This window comes from Drosophila gunungcola, chromosome 3R (assembly GCF_025200985.1).
Source record: "Drosophila gunungcola strain Sukarami chromosome 3R, Dgunungcola_SK_2, whole genome shotgun sequence".
NCBI classification, from domain to species: Eukaryota; Metazoa; Arthropoda; class Insecta; order Diptera; family Drosophilidae; genus Drosophila; species Drosophila gunungcola.
Window position 1 is genome coordinate 24,736,191 of NC_069139.1, and position 13,285 is coordinate 24,749,475.

The window sequence follows — 13,285 nt, forward strand, 5'->3', positions numbered from 1 at the left end:
CTGCGGGCCAGTAAATATTCCCAAAGCGCCCAACCGCATGGCCAGCAATAATTAAATACGCTTTTAAATTGTATTCAACAATTATGATATTTGTCAGTGCCGCATGTCAACTATTACTCCCCATTGTTGTAACTGCACTCCAAATTCCACTGCACTCGGGGGCATGTGAGAATGTTTTCTGCACGAATTCACACGTTCCTGGGCGAAAAATAAGGGAAATCTGCTCGTACGCTGGCGGATATTGGACACTCTGCGGATGAATATACACAAACAGAACTTTTAGCCGAAACTAACAAGGCTAAATTTGCTATACGATTGATTTAAATAAAAACTTTATCAATATTTTAGCACTCATTTTTTAGAAAAGTTTATTTATCGCAATCGGTTTTTAATTTGTGATGGCTTAATGGTACTTGATAAATATACCCTGATATGCCCTGTTTGTGATAATTTTCCTTAGAGTAATTTAATATAATAACAAACGGAGTACAAATAGTTTTGCTATCATGGTCAGTTTTATCAGGATATTTAAATGTTTTAATACGATACACTCAGTTATGCACACAAACAAGACATTTTAAATGGATTTGCCTTTGAGTCGCCTGGAATGTGTTGCACAATAACAAAGCTATGAACAAAAAGACATTGTTATTTTGAGCCATTTTATTTTCTTAAATTTATTGCAAGAATATGCGGACTAAAAATAGTAGCCTGGCATAACAATTAAACAATAGGTGGAATAATCTGGTTAAGCTTAGACAATTATATCTTTAAAATTCAGTTATTTTCTTTAATAAGGAATATAAGTAAATGGTTAAAAGCGCTAGAAACCCTAAATTAATTTAACTAACAAATTATTTTATCTCAATATATTTTTATTTATTACCGATTTGCATCTCCTCTTCTCATTTTGAAATATCATTAACAATGATAAATTGAAAAAAATATGGAATTCATTCTTCCCACACACGCATAAATCACTTTCCCATATGAATATTTTAGCGCATGTACCCTCGATGGGATCAAATTGCCGACAGGCAGTGTATAAATATGCACCTAAATGCATACAGTTTGTGAAAAAATTCGCAGTTCACGCGAACCGGGCCCAAAAATCAAAGAAGAGTGAGAACGAGAACAATGCGCTTTTCCAAGTGGCTTTCTCATACGTAATTAAACTGATAGCGGGCGACGTCGCCGCCGAGCATTCAGCCTAATGATAATGCGAGAAGGGCGCCTCAGGTAGCGACCGAGTATCTGAGTCGCCGAGTATCTGAGTATCTGAGCAACAGAGTATCTCGGTGTCTGGGTATCTCAAAAAGAGAGCCGCTTTCAACCTGTTGCTTTCAACCGCGGGCCGCGCTTCAATCTGGAATCCCGCCGATCGGCGACTTAGCAAACCGACTTCAGTCAACGAACGCGTCTCGATCCGAGCGAACGTCTCGTTCCGCTGGCAGTAACAGAAACACCTCTCCGGCGACTGTGTGCGTGTAAGATACCGATGTATCTGTGAGTGCGATGAGATTGCCGGTTTAAGATATTGTGTATTTCTACCTGTGCCTCAGTGTCTTTTATTCGATCCGATATCAGAATTATACACACCAATACGAAACGAATCTGACGGATACCGCACGCAGCGCCTGAAGTCGCCATCGAACGACGGTGTATGCAAAGTAGCAGCAACGAAAGCAACGAACCCAGCGAACTCCGAAAACGAATTGGATAATTTCTTTGCCAAACAACGCAGAATTTGGCGGATTGCCAAAGTTTGCACAAGCAATTTCTACGAACGACAAGCGGACAGGCACTAGATACCAAAGTATCCCGCAACCAGTAAGGTAAAGAATAGGTTAATAAGAAAAAAGCTATTCTTGCTTAAAGAAAGTTGAGATCAATAAAAATATAGATTTTGAAACAAAATTCTAGATTTAGGATTGTTAAATTTTTGTCAAAGGGTTTTCAAGCTTTAAAAGGAATTTACCAAGGTAAAGTTTATCTTTAGGACATATAAGAGGTTTCAAAAAAATTTTAATTTTTTTTAAATAATTCGTTACAAAAAAATTGAACCATTGTGGTCACCGATTTGATTACAAAGATCTGGATTTTAAGTTATTATCGCAGTTACTTTTTGTTTGGACTTTCCTATCAATATATATATTTTTTCTGCTCATGTTAGCATGGGCATTCGCTCTTTCTTTGGTTATACAAGAGACTGTAATTGCTTCTCCGCAATTTAAAGAAGAATCTTGCACAGGAGGAATCCGCAGCCGGGCTCTGATTATTTTAACGGTTTTTAAATTTAATTAGCCGCGGAGTCAAAGAACAAAGAAGCAACGTCACCGCAAAGGTAAAATATACTGCCTCCTTTTTTTTCCCCTGTTTCTGTATCTGTGTCTCTCGAGGGGCACATTTTATACACACAGCTCACGCGTGTGTGGATGCACATTCACCCACTCCGCCCGGAGAACTTGTATCGCTCAGATACTTTCGGTCGACTCACAAGCCTCTCTGCAGTTGTTTTTATTTTTCACAACCAGCCCGCGTCTTGTTTACCTTTCCTTGCTGCAAGCTCAGCTTAATTCTTATGCACGTCTCGGGGTTTTTGATGTTTGCATTGCCGCCGTGACATCGCCGAAGATTCCCGGCCATTACCAAGTTCAAGACAGATACATTTGGAACTGGAACTCGATTCGCAACGCGACCATGGTGATGAGGGAATTACGAGTTTGAGGGGCAACAACATTCGTTGGCAAATCGGGCTGGGCATGACTAATTTGCCGCAGCAACAATGACAAATAGCACAGGTATCTGTTAGATACAGCTGTGTATCTTGTAGGTGCAAAGAGATTTGAGGGCGTTCTCGAACAATAGTCGTCAATGTTGTCAATGAAAAGTTCACACTAAAAGGAAGTATAAATCAGGTTCACTTTGAGCTCTGTTCCCCAGGCTTTCAACATTTGTCTTTCTAATATAAACAAGGGTAGGATAAGAATGGCTTAAAAAAATTAAAAAAAATTAATCATTTTTATTTATTTATAACAAAGATAAATAGCCATGACCTTCAATTTCATAGAATAACCTATTTAAAATATTAAGAAGATAAATGGTACATGTTTATGCTGGAATAATCAAGCTATCTTTTAGATGTGAAGAAGTTTGTGGGCGTTTTTGAACAATAGTCATCAATGTTGTCAATGAATTGAAAAAGAGACTACACCACTCCCTTTGAAAATAAGACAAAAGACAGGTATAATTCACATTTGAAATCTGATTTTAGATTCATTTTTCATACATATAATTCCTATATAGTCTTTAAATAAATGTATTGTTATCAAAATTTATTATAACCTCTTCATCAAATAAATTTTTCAAAAATATTTGAGACTAGAGTTATTATAAAAAGTTCAAAAATATATACATCTAAATGATATAAAGGGATATATCTAAAATTAATATTTGAGTTGTGTTTATCAATCGCTTAATAATTACCACTCTGTGTAATTATTGTTCTATAATAAAATACAAAAAAGGTGTTCCAGAAATCACATTAAATACTTTTTCATTAAGGCAAATACACCATCTTCAAGGTAAGCATATTCAAGATAGGGCTTTAAATATTAAAAATTATCTGTATAATACACAAAGTTTTTCGTAGGAGTGAGCAAGGTGTGTTAAACTCTTATAAAATCGTGTCGAAGTAGATAAGCTGAGAAAAAGATAAACAGATTTATACTATAATTTTATTAATTGTCTACGAAATTCATTTACATAAATAATGTGGAACGCAACAAAAAGGTGTTTTGAACCATTTCAGCCACTTAGTAATACAAATAAAGACTCTTTAAAAAGCTGTGACACTTAATCTTGAATATATGTAGTTGAATTAGGTATTCCTCCCACACTCAAATCACATTTGTTGACAGTTTCCAGCAGACACGTTTAACAAGAGCTTGTGTCACCTGTGTGGAAAAGTTTCTCTCTCAAAATGAGATGTACCTCGTATCTCAATGTCTGTCAGCAGCAAGATGAGTTTAATTAGCACTTGGCTGCATGGCCATAAAAAGTGTTTAAAAATTCTTGACTTTCGACTTGACACTGATTTTTCTGAAACGGTAATGGCTTTTTTATATAGCATATGCTAGTTTCGGAAAGACGTTTAACGTACGTTCGCTTTTGTCTTCGTCGGCGGCGATAAGGTTGGAATGAGCTAAGTTGCGAGCGCTTATCAGATGTGCCGTAAAAATAAAGCACACTTGCTGAACTTATTTATATGCCCAAGATCCAAATATTTGGGCATTATGTCATGAGTATGCCGACGGATTGGGGTTTAGGTTCTCCACAGTTTTCGAGATAGAGATAAGTTGGGGTGCATTGACCAGGGCTGGAGCCGTGAACTCTGCCAGTTGCACTAGGTAATTGGAGATTTTCTTTCAACTCTGACTTTCGGCCACCTCCGGGACACGCCTTTCCCCTCATTAATCATTCATAAATATTCATTCCAGGGTACGCCTCCTTTCGTCGGCTCCGAACATTTATCATTATCATTTCGTCAGCTTCCTGAATTTTCCATCTTGTTTGCTTGTCGGACTTTTTCTATTTCCGCTGCAAACATGAAATATCTTTCAGAAATTGTGTTGAGTATTTCCCTGCCGCACAAACTTATTTAATTTATGCAAAAACGGTGACAGTTATTGAGTTTAATAATGATATTTTTCTTTCTTTTCGCTCAGTTGTATTTGCATTTTTATCGAAACGAAAACAGCTGCCACAACAGAGAAAAATAGCTTTATGTGAGACATTTCTGGGCTTGGGCTTGGGTTTGGGTTGAGCTTTTGGCCACTTAGATCTCTGTTCAGTGATAAACCCACATCAGAATAAACTGGTCGCGAAAACTGTAATCAAGCCAAATGCAAATCGGTTTAACTGTGTTTTAACGAGTGTCATCAAAAGTAAACTTAGATGGTGATGGTTCACATGATAAAATGATGAAAGTAAGGGTGTAAAACTGGGTGAAAGGCTTATCCCACATATAGTGCCCTTGAGTAGCTACATACATTCAATTCTTTAGTTTTAAATCGAAATTAGCCACGATTCATTCATTATAATCCGTCAGATCCGATAGTGCAATTATCTGGTAGACATGCCAGAATAATTATAGGCAAATTAACGCTCTGCCTTTGGTCACAGAACCCAAATTGGTCAAATCACATTAGGCAGCGCAATTGAGCCGACCGACAGTTGAAAATAAAACTGAAAAAACAAAAGCCAAAACAAAAATCTGGCCAAAACAAGTCTGACAATGGTTGCCGGCTACTTTATTTTGTTTTCGCGTGTTTTGTGCCTGACAAATTCAATGGCCAAAATGGATGTGAAACATTTTTGTGAATGTGACGGAAAAATCTGTAAACAAGCGACAGAATGGGGCTGATTTAAACAACCATAGATACGTTTGTATACACCTGTGGGTAAAACAATATCAGTTAAGATGACTTGCAAAAAATGAGAGTAACTTAAATAATACATCTATCTACTTAGACAAGTAGTTTCGGCATTGTTTAAGTAACAAATATTTTGTTAAATCGCAGCTTTATATTTAAGACGTTAAGTAAGAAAGACAACTGCTTGAAAATGTAATATTATAGGTCTTTAAAACGTAATACATATAGCAGAAATTTAACAATTTTCAATTTTTGAAGAAAAAAAATATTTCTTGAATACGCAACGAAAATTTGTTTTTACTGTTGTACCCGTTTCTATCTTAAAGTAAGCCCACATCGATGATTCAGAAGGCGGTCAACGGAAATGCAATTGAAAAGTTTGGGACTTCCAATGAACTTTGAAACCAGTGAATCATAATCGTTAAATTCAGTTCAGTTAATAAAATGTGTTAAAGGAATTGTCCAGCCTCAGCCGACATTTCTCGTCCTTGTTTTTGTTTAGATCGCAAAAATCGTAACAGTTTTTGGGGCAGTAGCTCCAATGTGGACCAGAGTTTGAGTTGTTATTGTTTCTCGCATTTGCTCTTACAATCATTATTGTGGTTGCTGGCGTTTCTCTCAATATATATTTTTCGTGGCATCAGCTGCCTTGAAGTGGCTGCAATGTGTCGCCGAGGCGATTGAAATTCTTATTGAATGCCAGCTCAAGTCAAGCCAAGTGTGGAGCGATTTATATTTCGTTTTGTTTCGCCAACGCCAACGGTCAACGCTTAAAATGTAAGTTAGATATAATGGCCATAACAATAGCCATAAGCTGGCTAAAATTGAATTGTCTCTATCTGGTGTACGTGAGTGTATCTGGCTGGGAGCAGCTAGCTACAGATGAATAAGCTTGAGCTGCACTTAACCATTTAATTATTGATTTGGTCGGCCAGCGTATACATTAAATATTTATAGGTAAAAGTTCAGAGTTAATAAAATTACAAGGGAAACTTACACTGAAATTGATAGTTAAAAAAACGTAAAACTCGTAATAACTCTTTTAAATGTATATATTTAGTTTGTATATCAACAGGGGCAGTAGTTTTTTTCAATTAAAAACCCTACGAACTAAAATTTCTTTATAAATATTATAGAAGATAATCGTTTTAAACTAAGTTTTTTATGGTAATTTTCGTTTCGTAAGTTTTTAATTGAAGTGAGTATACTCGTGTAGTAAGTAATTAGCTTGAATTTCAAAGTAAAAAGTGGTAGAATTTCATTTAATTTTATTTAATAACCATTAAGTGAGTTTAAACTGCGGTACATTTGAGGTGTTATTTTATTTACTTTTATTAAGCCTCTTAATTTTACTTTAAGGTAATATTATCAGGGTGTCGGCTGCATTAAAATAATTGTATTTATCTTATTATTGTTTATGGTGACATTCCATGGGCAGAGTCTGCGGCGGTCGCATTCGCTGGCTTTGCATTAAAAATAATTGTTTGTTTATAGCAGTCGATTGGTTCGAAACCAGTTCAACCCGCAACGTTAAAAGCGAGGAAAAGCACACAAACAAATCGCAGCCCAAGGGCTATAAGGTAGTGTATATTATATAAATATAAGCGGCAGCCAATGCTGATATCACCTTCGGATAATTGCACGCAATTTTCACTCGCCGCCCACATGATAATCTCGAGCTACCAGCTACTTCAACGGATTTCTGTGGGCTGCATTTAGCGTGGGCCTCCGCTTATGGATTGGCTTTGCTGATGGCATTTGAAAGCCACCGAAGTAATTTTTATGAGCATCTATTTCCTCCGTTTGTCTTTCGGCGGGGCTTTGGTATGCCATGCCACTGCATTTTCCGTGTCAAGCATATGCGTACTGTATGCCAACCTGCCCGATTCCCACCCGCCGCCAGCCAACCTACGAGCCATGTTAACGACGCTGCATTTCCTTCATTTTCCTGAGCATTTCCATTTTCCATTCCCAGCATGGCAAGCAAACAGCTGACAACAACCCACTTCTCGGGCCATTTATGGCTTTGTTCTCGGGCTCGCATTCAATGTCTCTGAGCCTGTCTTTCATTGTTCCCTTTTTTGTGTCTACGACGAGCTCTCTGTCTCTGCAGAGAGAAAAAAATCATAAAAATTATTATAAAATTTATTACTAGTTCGTTTATATTAACAACAGAACAATAAAATGTTGTTCATTGATTTTATGTAGTGAACTGATAGATTCGGAAAAATTATATTGGGATATATGATAACCAGTACTTAAATATTTTTTCTCAATGAGCCTTTCTTTTCGTGTTGACTTGAAACTGGGTCCCCAATGATTGTTGTGGCACGAATCCAGTGGAGAAAAGGTTCTTCGGTTCGAGTGACCAACGAAGCAGAATCAGCTCAATTACTCAACTTTTGCAGATATCGTTTACAATTTCATTGCAATGCAAACACATTTGCAGCCACACGACGACTCTTACTAGAGTCAGTAACGCTCTTCCAGGTGGAAAAGGTGCAGACATGCTGGGGCACACAACTTCACATCTTGGCCAAGTTGAAGACCTGGCCCCAAAAAAGTTTTTGGCATAAAAAGTTTGCCAAGCAACCTCCTATGACCACAGTCGAAAAGACAAAACAACCTCACACCATTGGCAGCCTTAACTTGAAACAGAAACTGAGTTGTGGCTGTGCGGGTTGCTTCTGCAAATCCACACACTCAGAAATATATTTTTAAAAAATGTAAAGCTGTCTAATTTAATAGAAAAAATTAATAAAGTTAGCAGCATATTTTTACCGACAACAGTAAAAGTTTGGTTTCAAATTGTTCTAATAGAGGTGAATACCCAAAAATATAAAAATTCGTGAAAGATAATACTATAAAATTGTAGTTAAGCAATTCCACTGCCTTTAAAAATTCACAAGATTTTGTTCTGTGCATTTTGAAGTTGTATCTTTGTGCCAAAAAGTATTTTCAGAGAAAGTTTCAGCAGTTTCGTCGAGAGCATATACTGGAATAGTTGGCAAAAAAGTGACTTTGGCAGCATTCTTGGGCCTTCTTTGGCTGCCACTATGAAATTTAAGCCAGCCCACGGTAGTCGGCTAATGAATCCATGAATTGAAAGTAAAAGTCCCGCATGCGTCTGTGCCCCGCGCCCAAGTGCACTTACGCTCCATCTGGGTTCGTTCGAACCGTGTTATTGTAAGCAAATTTCCAGCTGCAATGTCGGCAGACCGGTTGTTCGGGTACGAAACCTGACCTGTTGCAAAAGCCTGGCTTAAGAATGGGTAAGAAAGTGAATTTCATTTACCATGCGAGCAAAGCCCATGGAAAAGTCCATTTAAGAGCAGCAGCTAAAGGCTTTAACAAAGCACATCCTGCCCAGTGGGTTGTTGCTGCTCCACTTGTGGTCTATTTATAATACAGTAGAGAAAATAATGCATTTCTCGAGCTTACATTTTCGAAGATTTTAAGAACAGTCTGGGTACTACTCCGATTTAGCTTAACATATTTTCATCCTTTTACCACAAAATCTTAACCCAAAAGCTGATTAACGAAGATGACTTTTGATATTTTTAAAAAATTCTGGGTTCAAGAAATGTAAAACAGTTCTTACAAGTATTAAAAGTCCAATGAGCTGACCAATGTAAAGGAATTTGTATTTGGTAAACTGATCACTTCTTTAGATTAAAGGTCTTGATCTCCTCCTCGGTGAGGATGGATTTCTTGAGTGCGGAGAGGACTTCGGCCGGCTGCTTGGAGAGCAGCTTCATCCGCTCCGAGGCCACGAACTCGTCCTGGCGAGTCTGTACATCGTCCACCGCCTGGACGATGTCGCGCACTTCCTGTGCGGCGGCAATCCTGCGCCGCTTGCCCTCCACTACCATATCGGCCATGTCCTTGTAGCACTGAACGTCCAGATTCCGGGTGTTCTCACGCTGGGCCACCTGCATTCGGTACTGTCGCTCCCCGAAGCACATGGGATCCTTCGGCTTGAAGAGGGCATCCTGCACGGCCTTGTCCCGGAAGAACTTCTGCTCCTCGCGCTGGCTTAGCAGCTGTTCGCGGATCTCAACCTTCCTGGCCATTTTGGTCCTGGCCTGCTCCAGAACCATGGCGTTCTCCTTGGCCTTGAATTCGCGGATCAGAAGATTGGTGATCAGCTGGTCGCGGGACTCCAGATCGTGCCTGATCTGGCTGAGCTGGAAGCCCAGTCGAGCGGCGTTTATGTCCCTCGCCTCGATTGCGGCCAGGTGTCGCTTCCTCGTTTTGGACACATAGGCCGCCGTTACGGGTCCCAGGGCGTCTAGGATTCCTCTTTCGGGCTTATTCCTCTGGGCCTGGGAGTAGGCCTCGCGAGTCTGCCTCAGCATGGCTGCCGATTGGTCCAGGGACTCGAGGAGCACCTTGCGCTGCTCCCTCTTGTTGATTGCCTCCTTGAGGTTATCCTGCTCAATCTTGGTCCTGCATTCGCGCAGCTCCAGGCGCCCCGCCTCGATGGCCTGCTGCTGATTCTTCAGGCGCTGGGTCCGTGCCTCTGAGATCTGGGTCATTAGGTCCCGGCGAAAGGCAGCCGCCTTCTGCACCCTTCTCCTCTTCTCCTCCAGCTGCTCCTGTTCGACAGCACGCTGCTGCGCCAGAGCCTCGACCCGTTCCCGCTGCCGATCCTCCAGCGTTTGCTTGACATTGGTCATGATTTTGGTCTTCACCGACAGGGCGGTGTGAGCCCGGGCCACCTCCATCTCGAGATCCCTCAAACTGGGCACATTGCGGTGCAGTTGAAGGCATCTGCTGGCCTCTACCTGCTGGCGGGCCAGTTCGCTCGCCAGTCCGAGGGTAATGTCGCTATCGGTTCGTTCCTGACTCTGGCGAGGATGCTTATTGTTGTTGCGCTCGGCGGCCACTTCCTCCACCTGGAACTTGACCAGCCGGAACAGCGAGTTCTCCGCCACCGAGGACTGCGACATCAGGCGGCAGGCATCCTTGTCCAGGTCACAGTCGTCGCCTTTGGGCAGGGGCTTAAGGTGGGAAAGCATGTTGGGAACGGGCTCCTGGGCCGCGGTGGCAAAGATCGAGACACCCGGATTGTCCCACACGCCGTAGACAACGCGCTCCTTCTCCGAGTGGTGAGCATGCATCGCGATTCAGGGCAAGTTTACTACTCACAAAAAAAATCTGCAGAGAACAAAATATTCGAAGTTTCTTAGTTGATTTTATTCGTGTTATCTGTACTTGAAGTCTTGTTGTGTGTTACTAACCTAAAGAAACGTGCTCACCAACTAAGCCGATTCAAAGTTCACGAGAAAATTGACAGTTTTTATTTTAACGACAGTTTTCGTAAGGATAAATAGGTCTGTAAGACAGCATGTCTAATTTAAGTATTTAAAGGTGGTTACATTAAATCAAAAAAAGATTTAAAAACAATTTAGTTCAATTGGTCCATGATTGCAAAAAGTTCATACTCGATTTTATCGATTTCCCTGGAACTTAAAACCTGTGTTGCAGCTATTCGTAATTACTTTCTTCCCTCGATTCTCGGAAGGCATTGTAGCTTTATGCAACTACTTTTACTGAAGCTTGGAAACATGCACTCAAATGTGGGCCGTAGGAGATTTTGTGGACTTCCACTGGATTAGCATATTTGAGTGGCTTTGGGTCATGAGGCCATGAGATCTCTCTGCAACGCCGCATTGGGAGCCACATGCTCTACGGGGGCTTAATGGGGCATGTGCGTCAAAGTAGCTCTCAAGTGCATTCCCCTTGCGAGGAACTATTGGTTGTAAGTTCCTGTACATTTGCATACGAATTTGTATTTCAAGCCCCATACCGGCTAATCGATTGAATTTCAATAAAAGCCATATTTTGCATGCATTTAAAACGGTTAGTGGGGAAATGAGATTGGTGTAATTGGCTAGCTATCAATGACCAAATGAATTTACTTTTTCTCTACCAAATAATCCCTCAAAAGAAGTAAATACTGAAAATTATGAGGAATAAACAAGCAGTACTGAGATTTATTAAAAATGAGTGGTTTTTACGAACCCTGAAAAAATCCAATTATGATATAAAGCTGAACAAAATTTAAGAAAAATTGAAATATCTTTCTCTGAGTGCTGAGGAAAAAGTTCTAGACCGATCTGTCGACCATCTTTATCGTCTGGCTTCTATAATTTATATATAGTTATCTAACTGCTGAGCGCTGGCTAAATGCTGCCCTGTCATCGCCGTCTTCATCATCGTCATCGTAATCATCGAAGGCAGAAACAGCGGAGCTCCCAGACCATCAGTCACTGTCCACGACAGAAGCTTTTTAGAGGAGTTGGTGGCGGAGGAGGAGGATGATGATGAGTAGCTCCAGTAGCAGCTGCAGCTTCCGAAGGCACTTTCCTCCACGCATTTGTTGCTGTTCCTGCTTTTTGCCGGCCAGAGTCCGGATAACCTTTCCATTTTACAACTGTCAACGGCGCAGCGAATACGATTTGCCAGCGGTTTGTTTTATTTTCAGTCCCCCGTCCATTTGCCATTTATTTTTCTCCTTTTTTACCCATTAGTCGTAATTACGCGTAAAGTTTTGTGCCTGCATTTGAAATTGTACGCAATTTTCCCAAAAGTGTCAACGCATGTCGGGCTTTAAAGTTTTGAAAAATGTTAATTTGTTGCTGTGGCTAATGTTGCATTCGGTTTTTCTTTAACCACTGCAGCTGCTGTTGAGTTTTTGTTTGTTTGTTTGTTATTCGAATCGAACGCGTCTGGCATTACATGATAATCATTATTGCACTCTATGTTGAATGGATGATGGAAAGTGGTGGTCCGTCCCTATGAGACAGCAGAAATAGTGGACTGGCCGGACAGTAGAAAGCATTGTGCTTACCTTAATTGGTTTAATAAGTATATCTGCCACTCGCACGGAAGCTCAGCCTTTGGCTGGGTCATCGTCAATTAATCAAGCCAACTTTGGGGAGAAACTCGCCTCGTTTGGTTCAACGAACTTTAATGTGGCTTTTCTATGATATTTAATCTTTAAAGTATTAAATTTCTGAAATGCAAATGCTATAAACACCTCATGCGGGAACTGGTTGCTACTCATTTATTGATTTTAAATCAAATTTCTGAATTGGCAACAATTTAAAAAACATATTTGAGTGTAATGCCACAATGGTACCGTTGTTAAGCACGCATTTCTAAATGCATTGCACTTCCGTAAAGTAATTTTTACTTAGAATTTAAAACTATATATCTTGGCCCTCCTTTGATATTTACAAGTTCGAGGAACTCTTTTCAAGCAAAAGCAAGCTTTTCCCTATTTGTTGACCCGGAATTTCTGACAAGTGAGGAATGCACACAATAGAAAAGCGCTTGAATCGCCAGGCACCACATATATATTCGTATTCCACTGACCCCTTAGACCAAGTCACTTGAAAGAGGGCCTTGTGCAGTTGATTTTATTTTATTTATATACTTTGACTTTGATTCCATTTCAAATTGAAACTTCACCGTAACTTTAGACGGGGCAATCAATAAATTCAGAAATGCTGCCAGTGACTGGGAAAATAAAAGGCTCAGGGCGGCAGCAATATGGAAAAACTTTCAACTGCAAGTGGCAGCCAGCTTAAGACAAAGTTTCAAGTGCAATTTTCATATAATTTCCACACAAACAAACTGACGGTTCACTTGGGGGACATGACCTGAGGTCGGGTTAATATCTTATTGAAAATGAAAATATCAATTTGCCATTCAGGGTTAACATAATGACATTTTACAAAGGGGTTTTGTAGGCAAAGGATTTTTTGATACCGAAAGTGAAGCTTATTTGAATGTCTGTTTTACTGGTTGGAAAATAAGAGAAACAACCGGAGAATGATTTT

At 40.0% G+C, this 13,285-nt stretch overlaps 2 protein-coding genes across 2 annotated transcripts in view; one reads left to right on the forward strand and one right to left on the reverse strand.

The window, feature by feature from the left end:
- LOC128261697 (uncharacterized) overlaps window positions 1-13,285 on the forward strand; it is a 78,941-nt gene that overhangs the window by 24,389 nt on the left and 41,267 nt on the right.
- LOC128261743 (uncharacterized) lies at window positions 9,062-10,784 on the reverse strand. The gene is made up of 2 exons (XM_052995589.1): window positions 10,679-10,784; window positions 9,062-10,595 (listed from the first exon to the last, which is right to left on the reverse strand). Exon 2 carries the CDS (start codon window positions 10,556-10,558, stop codon window positions 9,095-9,097), a length of 1,464 nt encoding a protein of 487 aa, XP_052851549.1. The 5' UTR covers window positions 10,559-10,595; window positions 10,679-10,784; the 3' UTR covers window positions 9,062-9,094.